This window comes from Patagioenas fasciata, chromosome 9 (genome assembly GCF_037038585.1).
Source record: "Patagioenas fasciata isolate bPatFas1 chromosome 9, bPatFas1.hap1, whole genome shotgun sequence".
In the NCBI taxonomy this organism is placed as follows: domain Eukaryota; kingdom Metazoa; phylum Chordata; class Aves; order Columbiformes; family Columbidae; genus Patagioenas; species Patagioenas fasciata.
The window spans coordinates 7,342,006-7,363,807 of NC_092528.1; the positions used below are offsets into that span (position 1 = coordinate 7,342,006).

The 21,802-nt window shown below is 37.7% G+C and overlaps 1 protein-coding gene across 2 annotated transcripts in view; it reads right to left on the minus strand.

Annotated features, from left to right (window-relative positions):
- STAG1 (STAG1 cohesin complex component) overlaps positions 1-21,802 on the minus strand; it is a 177,794-nt gene that overhangs the window by 103,955 nt on the left and 52,037 nt on the right. For both annotated transcript variants that reach the window (XM_065844443.2, XM_071812389.1), the window contains 2 exons: positions 17,647-17,811; positions 4,109-4,205 (listed from right to left, as the gene is read on the minus strand). In XM_065844443.2, coding sequence (XP_065700515.1) covers positions 4,109-4,205; positions 17,647-17,811 — 262 coding nt within the window. The remainder of the gene's footprint in view (positions 1-4,108; positions 4,206-17,646; positions 17,812-21,802) is intronic.

A 21,802-nucleotide genomic window follows, 5' to 3' on the forward strand; every position in this document is an offset into this window, starting at 1 on the left:
CTCGATGGGCTGGTCTGTCCTTCACAACTTAAGAGGCTGTTTCAACCACTAATTGCTTCTAGTTAAGAAAAAAAATATATTTATTCCACAAGCATGGCTCTCTGCCTGTAAAATGCAGAAAGGTCAGAGTGCTTGTGGGGTTTTCTGTTTGTTTTATATCAATAACAGAAGGCAAAAGCAGACAGCAATGCAGATACTCAAGTCAGCTTGAAATCCATGGAGCTACAGAAATGGAAACAGCCTGGTTGTCATAGCAGCGGAGCATGATACCTGAGCTAATTATTCAGTCTGAGAGGAAGAGCTAATTAGCCCAGATGCACCATCACACTGACACAGTTATAATCCTTCTGGGACCTGGGCACGCACATTGCTGATGAGACATTTCAGCCTACAAGTAGCTCAGAGATCTCAGCAACACTGCGCTGTGCTTCAAGTGTTCAAAAAAGAGAAAAAATAAAAAGGCAAAAATATGTTCCTGCAAAGAAGAAAGCAATGGAAAAGAGCTCTCAAAAAACCCAGAAAACTCGGAACACTGATCTGCAACTCTTCTGCAAGAGATGAAGATGCCTGTATCCACAATGCTACAGACCAAACTACAACACTGAAAATGGTAATCCCAGTAGGACAGATACACTTCCACCCCCAGCCAAGCAAAAGTTACTTGAAAAAATGGTTTATCATTGACAACCTGAATTCAAAAAGCTCCCTGTTATCCAAAATGGCAAAACCCTAAATTAAGTTCCTGACAGAGAAGGAGGAAGATAAATACAACATCTGCATTACAAATCGTGAATACCATGGAAAACAAATACCCACTACCAACAAACAAACCTCTTTTTTCAAGGAATGATTTATTTGCTGTTTTTTTCCAGGAAGAAATAGTATTTTAAACCGAACTTTTTCATCTTTCTACTGTACTATCTGCTACAAGGTCCTCCCTGTAGAAGCAGCAATGCATTTTAAAAGGGTAGGAAACAAAAAGTGAATAGGTGAATTCATGAGTCCTTGTTCACCATTTTTCCAGCACAGAAATACAATGTAACATCATATAGAAGACAAACTGTGAAAGGCAGGGATTTTTGTTGGTATTCTGGAATAAGAAAAGAGCAGGATAAAGGAAAAATTCTTTAAGAAACTATTTTCACTTCTTTGTAATCAAAATCAGCAAAGGCAACAAACATACGGACTGAGCAGGCGAACTAGTGGATAGATGGCATGAAGAGTGATCTTAACTCCCATGCAAATCTAATTATTGAACCAAGATGCTTTTGGTAGATCAATAGGACAAACTTCTAATTCATGCCAAATGATCCTTTAAACACCCAGAAAGATTACTGAAACTAAATCTCTCATGTTTTAATGGACGTTATTGTATGAACAAGAACACATTAAGTAGAAAGTAATTGATTAAATAGATACTCAGAAGAATTGACAAAGGACAGACGTGCTTGAGTATTTGGCTTATATTTATTCAATTTTAAGATGCACACATCTCTTAAGTTTGCCTGCAAAACTAATTAATTTTACAATTTTTAGTATTATTAATTTACAAACCATGCCTGGTTATTCATATTTACAAGAGATCACTTCTCATTTCAGGAACCTCTCTAAGCAGAACTGGAGGATACTAAGAGGTTCATTCAAGCATATACACTGCCCAAGAGAATGAGATAAATAAATAAAAATCAATGTTTCTCTAAACAGAAAGCTATTTTTGTCAGAGTCAATACTGTTGCTAAATAAAACAAGATGGTGACTAGATTATTTCTCATTAAAGACAAAAAATGGACACACACTCTCCACCTGCTTAAAACTTTGGAAAGAGATGTCAAGCTAAGTGTATTTTACATATATTTAGATAACAAATAACTCCAAGCACTGTTAAAATGGCAGATATATTAGCCTAGCATCAAAGTTTCCTGAGGAACCTCCTCCCAGGTCAGTGGTCCTCCTCCCTTCAAGTTAATGATCCCAAAGTTAGATATAGATCGATAACCATTTAGATCCAATGTTGGGAAAGAAAGCTGGAGAATCCGGGACAGTGTTAGTGGAGTAAACTGAAAAGAAGAAAATTAAGAAATATTAAGGAAGATAATGCAGCCATTGAGATTCACGAGGAGCTGTTATTTATCAGAAATGGAAACAAGCATGTCAACAAAATCTTGAAAGGAAAATAAAAATGTCACAAAAGAGCATATTATCTGCCCATGGAAAAGAAACTTGGACTCCCTCACAAAATACAGAACATCCCCTGATTTCCATACCTCATTTCCACCAAGGACAGCGTGGTATGCATTTTATCCTAAATGGACTATCAATAAAATTCACTCTCTTTTGACAAAGTTTTTAGTTATTCTAGAAAACAGGCATGTTACTGGAAATTGGAAAGAACAGAAGTGTTTGCCAGGATTTTAACCCTGTTTACAGCTGTTAATGTACCCACTGCAAAAATTCCAACACAGAAAAAAATCCTCCAAACACAGTATAAAGTCAGAGGATAAGTAACTTTTGCTTCCTTTCTCTTATCTTTGCTGTTCAGGACCAGAAGGCCACTAAGGCAAGCTCAGCAGAGATATCCCCAAGGGTACAAAGCAAAGTACTGAAAATGGATAGAAAGTCATCATTTAAAAAAAAGTAAATGACATTAGCCACTTGAAATGTTGCTGCCTCACAGCCAATAACAGAAAGCTTTTCTGGGAAGCAATTGCTTCAGCAGCATATGGCTGACAGTGGGCATGCAGCCTGCATCAGTTGCTAACAAGACATTTAAAAAATATGAACCTTCTGAGATCGTCAGCATACTGCTTTCTCTAACAAGGAGAAAGAAAAGAACAACCAGCAGGCAAATGAGTATCTTTATGACATGCCTCCACCTAAAGCTTGCATCAATAAGAATAATAACATATGGCCAAGGATCCCTTTGGTTTAATGCTGCCCAAATTCTCAGAAAGAAGCTTGTGGTGTTTTTTGGTTGGTTGGCTTAATCTTTTTCAGAATACAACTACTTTCACATGAGCCGCCAAACAGGTCTTAAAACACCTGTGTGAAGAGTACAAACATTGGCACAGGCTGGCAATCTAAACCCTAAGCTTCAGCCCTTTCACAAAATGCCTCCAGAGTTTCAGTCTTTCCTATCACCCACAAAATAAGTTTACTTCCTTAAGCTAAGAAAAAGGGTTGCTGAAGCTGCCAATGGCTCATGTTTCTTTTCTTTGATGCTTTTAACTGTACTTAAGACTTCACCTTAGACTTAGGAAGAAAAGGGACTTATACCCTGATCGTTTGATGCCTAAATGTATATTCCAGTATTCGTCACAAAATGAAGAAAAAGGATTTCTGAACTGTGAGTTATTTTCTACTGAAAGCAAATGAGAGGAAGCATCAGGAGAGAGTAAATCATTTGGTTCTGGGCATTACATAGAGAGTAGAGCTCTGTCTTTCTTTTCAAGGCTGAGGTAAGTGAAAAAAGACAGCACATGAAAAATTCATTAGAAGGTACAGTGTGGCAACAGAATGCTAGAAGGACTGACTGCTGCATGCCTGGCAATGGAGGCTGCTTAAACAAGGCATGACAGGCAGGCCGCTTGCTGCCCACTTGATGAAGTATTACAGAGGAAGAAACAAGGTGGGTGCTTCATTCAGAACAAAATCTTTCTGGCTAATTGAAGCCAACGGGAGCCCGACTCCTTTCTCTTCAGTTTAAAAAAACCCATCATTTTCCTAGAAAGAAAGAAAAACCAGCAAAGTTAAGGCATAGCTACACCTACTAATTCTTGTAATAAACAAATGGGTAAGAAACAGAAAGGGGAAGATACGCCTACCTTGATTAACACTTCTTTTGTCTCCTTTTGCTGATGAGCAGAATGTCTTTGTGAGGGTTTGTACACTTTAGGACGATGACAGGAAAGTAAGAAATAGAAAGGGTAGGCCCTTGACAAACAAGCTTTAAATAAAACCATTCTTGAATGTAGACAATATTTCTATATAAACCATGCATATGAGGAATACCAATCCATGTATCTCCCACATCTTTACCAGCATTTGCACTAACACACGTTTGTATGACTGTCAGATTTATTCTATACAACTTGTTTCCAACATTCTGTACCTCGACATCCTGAACACTGGATAAAGAAGTTGATTAAATCCAGAAGTGCTATGTCCCTGTCTTGTTTATATGATTCAATCCAGTCGTCCACCACAGACTGTCAAGAAAAAAAGAATACTTATCAGAGACTCTTAAAAAGTATTTTATTAAAGGCAAATGACTTATTCTTTTCAGAATATAATCTTATAACTGAGCATTTATTTTGCATAATTATACATGCGTACAAATTGAGAAATCTATACACCTTCTCTCAGGGTGGAGACAGAACAAATATTGTCAGAGAATAGAACTATAGGCATTGTTTTATGGTATGATAATTGCATAAACACAGGTTCAAATTGAAATTACTGTAATTCCTTAAACTCTGCTTGCAGTATTTATCCAGTTTCCAATTTGCGTTGAAAAAACAAACACTGTGATTCTGTTTGGAAAGATCAACGTACATACCCAGAAAACTGATGAGTACAAACACTTTGGGATAAAAAGTGAATTTACACTGCATAGTGAACAACTCTGTATTTATAAAGGCCAAAACAGTGTATCAGTCATTCAGAAACATTGTACATAGCTCGGGAAGTCAGAATACAATGAGGAATACTTTCTAAATTAAAACAATACACACAAGTTGGTGTTTGGGAGTCACTAAGCCACCTGAATCACAATATATGGAGCTGAGTCACAGCTGCAAACTGCTCTCAGAACTATAAGTAGCCAGGAGATCTTTTTATAATCACTGATATGCAGGTGTAGCATGTAGCCATGATTATGAATAATAGCAGAGAGGACAGAAAGCACACAGGTGTCAAAAACGTTTGTCATTTGTCATGTATTAATCTCTGGGGACAGAAAATGTGCCTCTAGCTTGATGAGAAAGGGCACTAAATCAATTTTGCCAGTCAACATAAAAGTGCAATCACAGCATCAGAAAGAGTTAATGGCAGATATACATCAGCTGAAAGGAATGCAGTGACAAAGCCTATAGCTGCTTCCCACAGACACTTCACCCTACAGTTCTGACTACAGAACCCTATCAGAGCTGCGCATATCCCCAAGTTTTAAAACACCAGATACAGGCAAATGAAGCAATGAGGAGAAAGCAACAGAATAACTATGGGAATGCTTATAAACTGTCCTATAAAAGCAAGAGGGTTGTTCGAGGTCTTCTTCAGTGTTCTTCATGCTTAAGGAATACAAGTATGGCTTCCTGTCATGTCACTGAAATACAGTTTTCCAAGTTCCTCGGTCACATCAACACTGAAGGTAAGGAACTGTGTTATGTTTAATGTAAACAAATACTATGTTTTGCTTACTTTTAAAATAAGATCTTTGCTGTTCCATACATGTGGCAGCATTCATTAAGAGAAGCTTGATTATGCTATAAGAGCACAACTTGCGAAAGTATTTTTTTAATTTGGAGAGTCCAGGTTTACAATGAATGTCTGTAAAATTTATTTTGAAATTCTAAATACACACATAGCACCACCACTCCCATGCAATCAGCTTCCAACCTTGCTGAAAAATAATTAACAGGAAAGACAAAATCCAATCAATTTGACCGCTTAGAAAAATTTTGCCTATTTCTAAATTGGTAGATATAAGGATAGGCTCTTGAAATACCCCTCTGCAGCTTCTAGTTTATTGAAGTACAAACTGCCCTGACTGCCAGTGGGACCTGAGCGAAAGTGTGAGAAAAGAGAGGCAGCAAGAAAACAGTTCTGTATTTACTAGAGACATACACGACTCTGAACTGAGCCCAAACCCTCCACATTTAACAGAGATCACTATACTCTTTCTTAACCCAAGACAGGACGAGACTAGCAGTATTATCACGTTACTCAACAACGAACGTCAATCTCCAAACATTAAACCTTCCAGGAAACTAAGTTCTTTCAGGTTTTGCTCATCAATACAAACACACAAATGGACAGTAGGAGCAGTGATCTTACAAAGAGGTACATGTGCTACTTATAAGAAATTAAAAAGGAACTCTTAGCCTCAAACTAATCCTCACACTAGTTGAGGAACCATGAGGCAGCAGCACAAAACCAGTAATCCAGAATGTTTCCCTGCTATTTCAGCACTAATTCAGACCTGTTCCTGTAAGTATCAGTCATTTCAAATCAACCAGCACACAAAATCAAATGTAAAAATTATTTACTAAACCAAATATTGACAAAGCTTAACGACCAGACTGCTGGTGTACTACCAACTTAAAACATTTGTTTGAGCAGCTATAATAGCACAGATATCAGAACAACATGCAATTGCCAGCAGCTGTTACTTTCACTGAAGAAAACAGCATCTGTGCTGGGTCAGACCAGAGGTTCACCTGCCCAACAGGGCTCATACATGTAGGGAAAAGCGTAAGAGTAGGGCAAGAATATACTGATACCTCTGAGTTACCCTCCCAGATCCTTAAGACCCTACTGTACTACTTTTCTCATGAATGTGTCTATCTGAACCAGTTTTATACCTACATCGTCTTGCAGCAATGAGTCTCAAGGGTTAATTATGCACTGCAAAAAAATAAGAATTGTTTTGTTTTAAACTTGCCAGTTGCAAGATCTATTTGATACCACCTAGTTCTTATGGAAGAAGATAGAAGAACCCTCAAGCCCATATTTCCATCTGGTCACCTCTTTTCAGGCAGAATAATATTACTCTGTGCTGCGGGTCTTGCACAGAAAAGATTTCCACATCTTTACGTTTGCTCACTCCTGTCACACATCTCGAAACAGTTTCTGAAGTTTACTATATTCCTCTAAGAACCTGGGAAATCTCCGACGTTTTATTAACACTCAGATTTTTCCTGAGTGTTAATAACTAGCTTGCCAGCACCTGTGCACTGACCACAGCCTCGTTTCACATAAAACATCCCCTGTAGAAGCAAGGCTGGCCTGAGAAATTTCTTCTCATTTTCAGTCTTACTCCTATTTCTTCCTACAACATGCTACCTCTTCAGCTATACCATTGCAACTGTTTCTGGACTGTGCTACATATGTTGCCAATGGGCCCATCTGGACTAAAAAAAAATCAGGAGCAGAGTGGAGAGACCTGGAGGAATATCTTTCAATTTTGCTTCTGCATCTCCCTTCTAATAATTTTTGTCTCTTCATACAATTAGAATTGTGAGAGACATGCTATGTCCTTGGGCACTAAAGGCCAACTCTCTCCTATCTAGTATAGTGCCGTCTTTTTTTTTTTTTTTTGAGACCTAGAACCATAATGCAAATCACAGAAAAATAAAGATAAGCAGCTGATCTCAAGACTCACGGACCACACTTGAGGCAATGCAGAGTCTTTAGCGGTAGCAGGAGTTAAAGAAAGCAGCAATATCAGAGTGAAGGTTCTGAGCAGGGACAGCAGGCAAAGACTGCCTCCTGTGTCAGCCAGACCTAGCAAAGCACTGACAAAGCTTCAACTAAAATTTTGAACGTTTGGGTCAGATTCCTTTTACCTAACTTTACATGCACACTCTTGTGGTCACACAAGCTGGTCACTCTATACTCAGCATAGTGTATACGTATGTGCACATATGCATACACCTATAGAGTCAATATTCAGTGGAGCTGTCTGCATAATTCATCCACCTAGAGCAAGTACATATGGTGGGATGAGACGGCTCCTGCCTAAAAATGCTCCTGATTATACTACGTACATCTCCACTGTCTGAGGAGCTCAGGGTGACAAGTCACATACAGACACTCGACCCGTCAGCACCAGTACAGTCACTAATTCCTAAAAAACGAGTGGGGCATTTTCAGTGTATCACAACCAAAACAACACCCACAGATCTAAATCATTCAACCCCTCATGCACATTTGGCATGCTTGTTGGTAAATTTTTTTAGAGATTACAGTTTAAGGCAACAGGAGATAATGAAGCCAGACTACATACGCTACAACAGTTGGAACTTAATCAAACTGTTCACTTTTGATGTAACAGAAAAGAGCTATAAAAACTGAAAACACTAGGATGAAAAAAACAAAAAATTATACACATCAGACCTGAAATAGAGACAAGTATCAACTGAACTAAGAAAAAACAGTAGTAATCAAAATACCAAGAAAAAGGTAGAATACGAGAGAAAAAGAAATCAAGCAACAGGTAATAGTGTAATAACTGGTGCAACAAGCAACTGCTGCCAGAAAATGAATTATTTTGCATAAACATTATAGAGAGAAACTACTCCTATTAAAACCAAGGTTATCTAACCAACAGTCCACAGGTTACAGCAAATGCTCCAAATTGTTTTTATCTTGTTAAGCTGCCTCCATCCAGTCACTCTGTTTTCAAGAGCTGCTCAGACATAAGCAAAGAGCAAACGACATGAACAGTTTTCACAGCAACAACTCACATTTGGTCACCAACCTACCCTGGCCCTTCCCTGCCATCTGTCCTAAACACAGGACCCCTGAAGTGAAGGCGGTGACCAGCGGAGGGAAGGACTCGACAATTCTTTGGAAAGGAGGTAGCTGGAACTGGGCTCCGTCCACCAGCAGAATTAATCTCCACAAGAGTCTTGTTGCCTACTTCTGCAAAGCACTTAGCAAAGATGGTAGGAATAGATTGCATGGGTTGTTCTGGTGATGTCCATCTGCCTCCAGATGCTTTTTCCATTCAGATGCATGGATTTACCACAGAGACACATGCACTTGCATGCTGCACATGAAATACATGATAAATTCAGCATCCCCGGGAAGCACAAGATCTACAGCACATGTGCTACAGCACTCTGCCCAGGTGCAAGAAATCCGTGCTTTTGGGATTCACCAATTTTGATGCACGTGCACAAGGAAAAGGCTCCCCTGGCAACAGGCTTCTGAAGTACAACAAATGAGAACTTGCACAAATAACTCTTCAGCTTCTCCAATTCATCACCAGACTGGAGGGAGGCAGGGAGTACTGCAACTAAATTCTAAGCAAAGTAAAAAAGTTCAGTTAAATAGATCAAAGCTTGAGACTGCTCCAGTAACACCCACATGATCCCCTTTCACTCCCTGATGGCAGAAAACAGCTATACATGTATATATACAGATGTACATATATATAGATAGACATAGATGCACCACATCTCTGGGTCAGTGGGCATAACAAGTTCATACAAGTACGTGTTACAAAAATGAGATTCTTAGGCATGTATTTCTTTAAATCTGAAAATACTTCTATTCTTATGAGAACTGAGTGAAAAATCAAGGCCTTCAGCAAATGGCAAATGATATATAGTACAAATATATAGTCAGTATGGAAGTTTTCAAAAGCTGGTAACAGCTTTCAAGAGAAACTCACAGAAATGAACTCTCTGGTGACTCTGTTTTAAGAACTACCACGCAGTATAATTTGAAGAATATGCCAAAAAGGCAACCTTACAGAAATAAGCTTAAACTAAGTCCAGCAAGTAGCAGAATAGATCCATAGTCTGAACAAACAACTTAAAATCAATCTGGGAAACTTGCACATATATTGACCTTCATATCTCAAAGTCTGCTAAAAGATAAATCAGACCATTTTATGGTATTGAAGAGAAGCAGGAGCTTGGATCACCAGTAAAAGCAAAAGTTTGATGCAATGAATAAAATAATAAAGCTAGTTATCTTATTACTTCCTGGAGGCTTTACAGCTATGAATCTGTTTCATATTCCTTCTGTGCAAAAACATTACTACATGTAAGAGCATTAAGTGCTGGAGGAACCAGAGGGACTAACTGCAAACGATACCTTGCCAGCTCGTGTAAATTAGCGCAGACCCACTAAATATTAATGAAAGTTGATTTCAAAAACAAGCTATTTCACAATTTAAATTAAGTAACAATTTGGCAGCGGTGCTACTAACACAAAGTGAAAACAAATGACACTATATACGAAGCGCATGTTCAAGTGTAAGATCTGAGTCAACTGTAAACTGAGGCAAATCAAGTACGATTAAATAATTTGCCATTTCATACAACTCATTGTGGACATGCTTCATTTACAGTGAATATGACAGAACCAAAAATGGCTCCAGAATGGGTGCGCAGCGTGTTTACATTAAAGAAAGGAAAAAAAAACCCAAAAGCAGGGCAGTATGGCTTATACTAACATCTTCTGCCAAAAATAAAAAGATACTCAAATGAAATTCCAAGCTTATTAAAAGAAAAAAATGAAAGCCCAGTGAAACTGAAGATTTCAATTATGTGTGTAAAGAGCAGCCTGAAGAGAAGATAAAAGCTAGGAAACATGCTTTAACAGACAGCATGAAGAGCTTCGAGAGTACACTGAAAATAAAAACGTGGGGAAAGAAAGGGAAGAAGTGGAAGACTTTGAATGCTCTGAGTAAAAGTTTCTTAAAGTGAATCTGCACAGGTTTTTTTAAAAAGAAGAAAAGTCTTTTAAGGTCAAATTTTGTGAAGGCTGAAGTAGTTAGTTACTGCAGAGAAGGTGGTTCCTAACATGGGAAAGTATGTGCAGTTCAGGTTTGCGCATTAGACTTCAAGATAACCGGTTGCATCCCAAATTTCCAATATACACCCACTGAAAAACCTAACATAAGGTTAATAAAAAAGAACCATAGATTTAGGGTTTTTTTTCTGGTTTCTCTAAAGGTGGTGACTTTAAATTATGAAAGAGTTCACACTTTGCTAACACCAGGCAAGCACTTTCTGAAACGTCAAAATTATTCTTATTTTTTTTTAAATCTTACTTTAATGCTACAGTACCTGTTTCTTGTTTCTTCATCACAGGAGAAGATGGAAAAATCTGCTCTATGTAGTGTCTACCTATGTAACTTTTTTTTCCCCCTGAAGCACAGGAAGGGAGGGAATAAAATCTTATAGGTATTTATTCCAAATAAAACTCAGAGATCCATACTCTCCATTACAGAGATATCTCTGTGTGGCATTTCATATAAATACATATTTCTCTGCAGTAGAATGGGCATTAAGTATCATTATGTGGGGAAATAAGTGTAATACATTATATGGAACCCCTCGAGAGAAAAAAATACTGTTGAAAGATAAAAATGTTTAGTTCTCTTATGAGAGTATTAGAATGGCACAATTTAACTGGCATTAAACTTGCGTGCATAAAAAGGGAAAAATTCTTCTTTCAAATGGATTAGAATCACAGATATTACTGAGCATGAGCACTGTTGCCACAGCAGATCTGCACTGCCTAGAGGATCTTCTACTATGGTACGGAATTTTTGTAGGCGCTGATCTCTCTCAATTGGCTTGTTACACGTTTTCCAAGTGGCTAAAAAGAGATGCTACAATGCATCAGAACTGCTCAATACATTGAATGCAAGAATAAAAATATCCTTAGAGGAGTGCAGAAACAAAAATCAGTTATTCCAATAGGAGAGATCCATCAATTTATTAAAGAACATCATTCAAGTTCCTTTGCTAGTGCAACTTGTAAAGTGTTCACAGACCACCGCAGATACTTCAAAAATCATGACATTCTCGAGAGCAAGAGACTCTCTGGCTTTAAGTATAATAGCATTTTTGAGTATAAATGCCTTCACACACTGTACTTCTAGTACATGTGTTCACCTTAACAGTAAAATCATCCTATACCTTATTACATCACAAGGGAAAAGAAGTGTCATGTGATGACTGCAGAAAAATTCATTAGGTAATAAGGGATAGCCTTCTAATTAATTAATGCTTCAACTGGTGGGTAATTTGTTCCTAGTATAAGCATGGAAACATGCACCTAGTTTTGATTTTGGTTTTCTTTTAATGCAGTAGCATGCAACCACAACCAAAGCAAGATTAGACTGCAGAAAAAAATCCATCTAGAAATATGGAAACTAAATATTAGTTTGAGTGGCAATAATAATTGAGTTATTTTATGCTGTAAACTTTAGAGAATGCATACTTCAACTTCTAAGGAGTTTCTGAGACAGTTTGAGGAAACCCAGAGTTATTATCCATCCTTCAAGTTGGACAATGCAGCATTGTTAAAATACAACAAAGGACAATTAAACTAACACATGCCTTTAACACAAAAAACACAGATAATGTCGTATGTCTGGATACTGTCAGCCTTCACTGACCTACTCTCCCATAAGTAACTGAGGCAGACGCAGAGACACTATCCAGCAAAGAGGAGCTGTAGTAGGGAGAAGAGACAAACTCAGCGAACAGAAAGCCATTAACCTACTGAAAACACAGATGCCACACTCACCCTGAGCTGCAAAAAGCAGTAGGGAGAATTTCCAAAATACTTTTTTTGCCTTCCAATTCTCTTTCTTAACTGCCATTGTCAGATGGAAGATATTTGACTCTTGGTACAATGCAGTTACAGCTGCTCTGATGTTTTAAGCTCAAGTATATGTGTAAAAGCATGTATGTAAAATACAATTCCTCCTAAATAAGGTAGATACAGTGATGGTAATGCAGTCATTCTAACCAAGAATAAGTCTGAGTTGCTGTGAGAGATGAGCTGAATCAGGGAACTGATCCAGCTGAAGAATTCTACCAACATGACAGGTTCTATCTGAATCTCTTTCTTGGTGTGACTACACAACACACAAGAAAGGTGCAAAAAACATCAGCTGTTGACATGGGAATAGGGGAGACCAATCTGTTCAACAGCCACCTCAGTTTGTACAAGATTACAGCAGGCAAATATCAATTCTTTAACAGAACCACTGGAAGGACTAAGGAACACTGGGATTATCTATGTTACATAGCAATTATGTGAGCTAAATAACTGTAAGACACAATTCCAGGCAGTTGAGAGAAGGAAGGAAAGCAAAGCTTAATCCATGCAGAATACATTAGGAACCAGCTGATAAAGCTGTGCACCCACGGGGACCTTCAGCATTGGCGAGCAGTTAGACCTGAGGGAGAAGGATGATGTTCCAAGCTTTGACTCTGCCTCTACAGTCGCTAAGGTGGGCCCACCCCTACATTTAATTAACAGAAACTAATATTACTATTACTATAGAAAAATGAGGGTTGTAAAAGAAGTTGTTGGCTTAATACAGGAATGGGTGTAATTCTGTGGTCTGAGTCATGCAGGAGGGGTAGTAATGGTCTATTTTGTCCCCAAATGCTATGAAAATACGAAAGATACTGAAATTATATAGAATATGGATATTAACAAGATGCATAATGACATATCAGCTCTTGGGAAGAACTGACTATCTTGCATTTCTTATACAGATCATCACATTTCCAAGTGATAGAAAAAGATACTGGAGGTAGTAGGAATCTCAATCAGGAAAGAATTTCAGATACAAATGTTCATGACGAAAAGTCATCCAAACCTGAAAGATTATGACAAAAGAACTGGCAACCAGGCCAGTAAGATGCTAACGCATAAAGAACAAATACAGAGCACTCCTGAAAGTGGTCAGATTGTTTTCTTTTACGTCTTTCATATTATTTCAAACAGATCAAATGCATAATTACAGGGGATGCATTATTGCATGTACTAATTTTGAACCTCAGTCTGTGACAAGTGGAAAAACACTGAAAATCAGTATAACCCTGAAAATATTGTTAATATTTCAGAAATGTTTTAAATTAATATTAATGAAATATTTTTAATCCATCCAGGTAGGCAACTGAAGGGCAAAAGAGATCTCATTATGTTCCCACTCTGATACACAAACTTTCTAGCCAGCGTAGTACTGTGAACAAGAGTCACAGCTTGCCAACATGAGCTGAGTAGGTGCAAAGACAACAAAAATCTAAGGAGCTAAGACTTAAGAAACAAAGAAAACTTCTCATGACAGGGTAAGCAGTGCTACAAATACAACTTTACTCGAACAGGGAGGGAACCTCAAAGGACTCAAATCCATGTGTGCCAAGCTGTGCAGACTAGAACAGTGAGGAACCACGTACATTCTTGACTTCTGCAGAGACAAAGTAGTACTGGTGGCACAATGAAAAATTCCATTTCAACATACATCTTTGGATACATACCCTACAATGCTTGTTGGCATATAAAGGAGCCATATTTACTCTGAACCACGTCTAACTGACACCAAGATCATTTTTATTAGCTAAGCATAAGCACTGGGGTTAAATATTTTTTTTCCAAAATCAGGATCTAACCTGTTGTGAACTGCTAACATCAATTAAGGGTAACACCCATAATATTACAGAACAATCAAAATCATAGATCTGTTCATGTTTTGGTATTGAACACCTTTCAAAATTACTGATGATTCCCTCTGATGTTCTCGGGAGGCACAAATCCTCTCTGCACACAAGAAAAAAGCTTGGTTTGACCAACACACAAGTACAAACTTCATTACAGCTAATCGGTCATAATTTATTTACGAGAAATTTTCAAACTGAGGTTTAAACAACCTTTGAGCTCTTTATTTCTCTGCCAACTTAATGCCAGGGTCAGAGGCCAATGCAGAAGTGCCTATGAAGATTGAGGCTCAAAGTCAGGCTCTGTCCTGTGGGCTCAGCTGGAGGAGGGGGGTTCACCCACACCCCTCTCTCCTCTCAGCATAAACTCAGGCATTTTAGCAGAAGAGAAGTGGTGATAGAGTCTGTTCTGCATACGAAGGTTTAGAGTGGGGAAATATAAAAATATTTAAGATAAATAAAGGGTAAATGACAAAAAAAGAAAAAAAAGAAAAATATCATGTTTGTCTAAGAAAAAAAAAAAAAACAGAGAGCCTAAAAAAGCTCTATGAACAATCTTAATGGACTAACAAAGCGTACCCACAGAAAACATGACCAGCAGGTCATGTCACACTTCATACACTGAGAGTTGCCAACAGAAAAACTTCTGAAACAACTAACTGTACAAAAGGTTACAGAGCAAATTAAAAAACACTGACCACAATCCAACACCAAGTTAATGTGGGTATCAAACTGATTTATAGAGTTCAAATGAGACTTAACACCAACACAACTAGCACCTCATAACAGAGGCAAAGATGTATATGCAAAGAACAGCTCTGAAGTTATGTATCCTTGAAATAACAAAATACTAACCTTTGTTTCCCTAGAAGAACCAAACAGCAATAAGCCTGAAGAGAAGAAGTAAATGCATCCTGCTACGAGAACCAAAATAAAGGACAAACTTAAAAGAAGCGAGAATTGAATTCTGCTACAGACTTCTATGAGTTGGCAACACAAGGCCAGGAAAAAAAAAAAATCTAACAACTAAAATAAATCCTGAGAGCAAACAGCAGGAGCAGATAGATCAGAAATGAAACCACAAGAAGTGCAATTCCCATGGACTCTCACAATATATTAATTGAATTTTTCTGGGTTTTCATTGCTGGAAGCAAACTTAGGAGCACTATAGAAAAATGTAGGTTTCTATAACAGGGAAAAGACTAAATATTGAGAAATAATAGCTTCTGACAAATACAAATATATGGCACTTCTCTGAAAACTGGCAATGCTGACAGCAGTTCGAAAACCAAACAAAAAAATCTGCATTGCATCTAGGAAAAAAAAAAGCATTCCTAATTAGAGGCATTCCTAATTGTTACATCAAAATCCCCAAGCTATTAAGGAAAAAGAAAAGTATAACAATGCTAATAAGTTTGGTTTATAGAACCTTGGCTTCACATTGGATTATCATCCAGAAGTGCAAGTTAAAAAAAAATACTAAATCACATTTTAACTGCCTCCTCTTTCCCACTGTAGGGTTCTTGCTTACTTTTCGGGGGAATATTTTTTACCAATAGTAAAATTTTCAAGGATGTACAAGTGACACACACTCTTGAAATTAGGACTGGTGCTCCTAAATATGGCTCAATTCACTTATGCCTATTTACATGCCAGGCCTTCAAATAAACTTGTCTATTCCTTTACTATTTGCTTATCATCTCTCCACTGCTTAAAATGTGCTGTCTACTTTTTTCTCATATTTGTAGGCCAGGCACATTTTAAGCATGTGCGTGCACAGGTAGATATACATATGAATAGATACACAAATATACGGACACACACCCATCTCTACATGCATATACAAACACTAAATTTCTCCAAACAATTCCTTTGTATTTGATTTCCAAAGGTTCCTTAACACAAATATGCAGACAATTTATTTTTAGCATTTCATTTGCAGAAGACTTCTGATGCCATCTCTTTTGATATAGATTAAATGTATCAAAGTTAATTCCACACACACAGTCATCAAATATCAAAGCAACCACCCATTCCTCTTCATTTGGCTCCTGCAAATATCAATAACTCTAAGACAAACATACTACATAACACACATAGTATGTTTTGTACCACAGTAAAACCAGAAAATAGACTCCAGATGTTTCCTCAAATCCTGCCAAAAACGAAATTTGAAAAAGTGTTGAAAATCAAGCAAAGTTGGAAGCCCTGACTTAAAATGTGTAGGAAGAGGCACAAAGAATCTGTAGCTTTGTTAGTAGTAAATTTGTTCTGTCTTCACCTACCAGATAAGAAGGGTCAATTCTGAATAACTGTAAATACAGCAACTATGAAGAATAATAATTCTCATTTTCTTCCTGTATATTACTTCCTAGAAATTACAGCCCAGACCTTCCACAGATTTGAGACTGAGAAAAAAAAATTTCAATAGCTTTCTCTCATTTGGAAGACTAGATTCTTTCAGGAGCTAAATAAATGTAGCTTTTAGCTACACTAAAAGTAATACTGCAAATGGGACCTGGCCCCTAATTTTCCCAATTTATAATGTTCTCAGGTTAGTTAGCACCACAAATTCAAAACAAACTAACTGATATGGCATGAGCCCTGTTCTGTTGAAATGCAAAGTAAAGGAGGTTTGCTTAAACAATCCTTCAGTAGGAACAACTGTTGGCTTTGCACTGCACTGGATTAAGAGTGTTTTGGGCCCATTGTTTCTCCTTTGAGTGCCAAAAACAATAGCTGACACACAGCAGCTTAGTAAAAGCATACAAGTACTGGTAACAACAATAATCTGTAGAGGTTCTTGAGGCAGGGACTCATCCGGCCCAATAAACGCTATGAGACCTCTGAAATTAATAAAGGAGCAAGAAAACACTTCCAGAAGGAATTCAACACAACTATCTTATATATATTTATTTTACAGTGAAAAATTTGCCTTCAGGATGTGTCCATCTTTGGCCCCCAGAGACAGAGGAAGTCCAGGCAACTAGTTTAGCTTTCATCTGCTGCTCTGGTGGGGACAGTAAGAAGAATGCAGGCTGTAGTGCAAAGTACTCCAAAGTGCTTGTGTCAGCAGGTATTTTTGAAAAAACAAGCAAACCAAAAAAGTCTTGGATCCATCACTAATATCATATACTTTTTCCTCATATAAAACATATTAAAGGATACTCTTTAACAGACTACTTAATACCAACACATATTTCCAATTTGGAAGAAATGAAAAACTAAAGGAGAATTTGAAACACAAGACTTTCTGATCTGTCTCTTGTCAGAAGTACATATGACAGTCATCAACTCAAAGCGCATTCTGTCCCTTTACCATATGCAGCCTATTGGACCTATACAGGTTATGAAAAAATACAATAGTTTACAAAAACATAGATTAGACTGAACTTCTACAGTCAGGATATCCTGAATTGTGAAGGTGTAACACAATCAGTAGTTTTACCTGCATAGCGCTCTTCCCCAGCTTAACCACCTCAAACAAAGTGACAGGGTCCCCTTCTCCATTCTGCTGAGGGTGGCCATTAGCTCTTCCACGACTTGCTGCTCTAGCTCCAGATTCAGGACGACCCTTGTCTGCTGGAGACTTCCGAGGTTTCTTAGTGGCAGACTGGGCAAAGAAAACCAGCAGAATGAAAATTTATTATAGCCATATCTGAAACCACTCAACTGATCCTTATACATACATACTACACACACATTTATGCACTCACATATGTATATATGCACAAGTGTCACAGAATAAGCCAGGCTGGAAGGGATCTCAGGTCTCCAGCCTGACCTCCTGCTCAAATCAGGGTCAACTATGAAATTCAACCAGGCTGCTTAGGGCTTTATCCAGTCAGATGCATGTATTTTTATTTATCAATAGTTTTTTAAGGCATGACTTAAAAACCACAAGGTAAGTAGCAGTGAATTCCCAGCGTTGGAGTAACACTTCACATCAATACCTGTATTAGTCTTATTCAACACAAAGAGACAGTCAACATGACTGAAACTAAATAAATGGCAGCAAATTACAGACAGGACAGAAAAAATGTTATACGTCAGCACACTTCTAGAATAACTAATGACCTCTGGAAGACAGTAAGTTATTAAAAATACACTTGTCTTATTAACATTTATTTTCTGTGTTCTCATTTTTACACAACATTTATAAGAAAATATGTACATAACGAGTCAGCTCTTCAACTCAACTTGAATCACTAAACTATAGTCAGATTTCGTAATCATCATAATAGCCCCTTCCTTCAAATTTTTATGAGTTAAAACATTTTTCCTGTGGATCTAAATTATTTAATGTAAATTTTCTCCAGATTCTTCAAGCTTATAATCAGGTGGTATAGAACCCACTTCTTAGAAGTCATCTAGTGAACAGTTTGCTCTGAATTTAAGTCACTTTATGCAAAAAAAAAAAAGTTTTGGAGAGAATAGCATAAGATTCCTGCTATGGTCTTACTTCCATATTCTATTCTTTCTCCCTACTGTGAGGAAGACAAAAGCAAAAGTTGTTTTCACAGAACAATGAAGCTATTTTGAAGAACTATGATAAAGAAAAGAACACACTAGCACTTGAAGATTACATTTAGGACAATAACCTCATGGTACCTTTTACATGACTATACTGTCAGCCAGTTTCTATTAAAGCTTTTAGTAAAGAACACGACATCAACATTTTTGGTTGCGTCTTCCAATTACAGACCCATTAAGAATTGTCCTGCAGAGGAAAGGGAGCTCGTGTCTGGAAGAGAGCTGGTAGAAGCAGACCAGCAGTCTCGCTTTCCCCTTACTTTAACAGGGATCACTGCTGGTGGGGCAGAGAGCTAAAGAAAAGGGCAAGGTAGAGTGTAACTGCATCTGCCTCTTGCAAATATTCAGTTAAGGACTTGCATACAAATGCAAGCTGGGAAGCTTAAAATAACTGTACAATCTCTGTGAAAAGTTTTTTTAATAATAGCTGCACTTGTGATCAAGAAGAATATGTCTTCTCCCTCAATGAATTTTTAAACATGTGCAAAGCTGCTTTTATCAGCAAGAAAGTTATCAATATATGAAACGTTTGAGCATTTTTGAGCTCCAAAGAGACATATCACTATTTAATAAAATGGCAAGGAATTAGAAGTAAATTGATTCTTTTGAGATACATAATCCATGTGCTTATTCAATCTGGGTGACAGTAAACCATAAGCACTTCCACTAGCTTTAAGTTCTGCTAAACGAAAGCAGGAAGGCAAGTTGATGCCCTCCACAGAAGCTCATGCAAGCCTACTCTATACACAGTTTTTCTCAACATGTAATTCAAAGGGAGACATGAAACACTGCAAGGATGAAGGGAAAGCAAGTAGGAGATGGATGCAAAATGCACACATCCAAAGTAACTTGTTACTGGAAATGCCACCTACACTGGTGTGAATACTATGGACCAGTGTGCACATTCTCAAAATGAGTAATGACAAGACAAAAATGCTCCGTTTAAATTCCACTTTTGTCAGGTATCCTGAGGAAAGGTGGTGCTTTGATCAAGACTCAGTTTGAATGAGAAGGGTGAGAACACCAGTAAGCTCTCAAAGAGGTACAGAAATAAGCAACAGATGGACTTTTGACAGAATTACTGGACAAAGCCAGATTCTTCAAGCCCAAGTAATTATCTCAATATCCTGGACCTGAATTAACACCAGATCTAGTACTGAGTCTACTTGAATTAAGTTTCTCTCTGGTACAGATTTTCTTTTGACAATGAGAAAATCTCTCACAGTGGAGAAACCAAGTCTTTCACTTAACAAAAGCAATTCTGCATTCAAGCTGGGCTAGCTAAATCCAGATGCAGGATCTGTATTGAATCCTGCCTCAAGAGACAAAACAACCAGACAAAGGATTCTGCACTGAGAAACCGAAGAAACTCCCAAACTAGAACTTTCTGAGTTAGGCAGGGATTAACATAATCTTCAGGTGGAGAGATACTAGAGAAGGGTGGTCAGACTGGTGGTAGTGTCAATATGTACTGAGTTGCCAAATGAAAACAGAAGTTACCAATTATTTTTTCAGACCTGTGCAGTAAATTCAACTGAGAACAACTAAAGCTAAGGATTTATACACACCTGCATTGGGAAATTCAGAAGCTTCAGAAGCAACTCTAAAATGGTCGTATTGATGACCAACCACATAGTTTACCTATCACGTTGTTATAGCTTAATTTAAAGCAAATAGGAAACACAACACTTACCCTGACTGTAATTAAACTAAAATGATGACAATTCAGAATTTTGTAATAAATTAGCTAGATAATACTTTTCATGTCTTTAAAATTATTGTGGGAAAAAAGTGACCCACATATGTAAAATCAAGTAATAATGTGAAAGTTAACTCACACAGTAAAAAAGTGTAAGTGGCTTCACATTTTCCATTAACATTCCCCAAGCTGATTTGATGTGTTTCACAAAGAAAAAGTGTTACAGGTCAGCAACTCTGCCTAACTCACCACCTTAAATGATGGCCTCTATGTGCATTCATACAGTGAGTAATTGAAAGCAGTAGCCCATTTCTCAAGATAGCTGGAAGAAGCTTTTTAACGTTCCACTTGAGTAAGATTGAAGAACTTTTCTTTCAAAGGCATCATATCACCTGGAGAGGCCCCTGCATCATAGCCTTGTGTTAAGTGGAAAACTGATAATACCTGAGCTCTTCCTGAATTAATTCCCATTTAAAAAAGAAGGCTACCACACACTTCATAACATCATTGTGATTAACTAGGGAGAACTTCTTGGATGCAAATAGTCCCGTGGTACCTTTTTCATCACAGAAACAAATAAGGTGCTCTCCATGAAAAGCTTCATCCTGCAAATAAAGACAGATGCAGGCCCCCTGACATCCAGTATGTACAGAGTTGCTTCAGTTGTAGTACATGCAGCTTAGAACACGAAAAAAACAAAACAGAGAGGCAGTGTTGAGGAGGGGGTGTTGCTTTTCTCATCCTTATTTAAAAGCCTTTTAAGGGTTCTACAATTAATCTTAAACAATCAAGAGAGTCTGCAATAAATGCTTGAAACACTTCTATTCTTTCAGCTGAGGCAACTGCTACAAAAAAAAAATACTATTTCCACTGGAAAATGAAGAACAGATTGCCAAAAATACAAGTACCATCCCATCAAAAGCTTAAAAGGAAAACTTCTAATGCCATTAAGTCTCCTCCACCAGGAAGCTACAAGTGGCAGGATAAAGACATCTTCACATTCTGGCTGTATGTGCACTACATTTCCACAGAACTACAGAAGGTCTTATTCACATCCGTTTTAAGGGACAGACCTAAAATACCAAGCTGAAACAGGACATTGATGTAACTCACACCAAACAAAGCTTGACTACCATGAAAAAAAAAATTCTTCCCAGAGGATTCCTTCCTATCGTTAATTAGGACATGTATGATTTGGAACTAGAAGGAAAACTCAACCATGTGCAGTATCCAACATCCATGCTATGAGACTAAAGAAGGCCAAGAGTTAAAATTTCACACATGAACGCAAAGATGAAGTATTGTGGTCTATCTCTTCCACACCAAACGATACAAAAGGACCTGAAAACAAAACTGTACAGTCAGTGCTGGG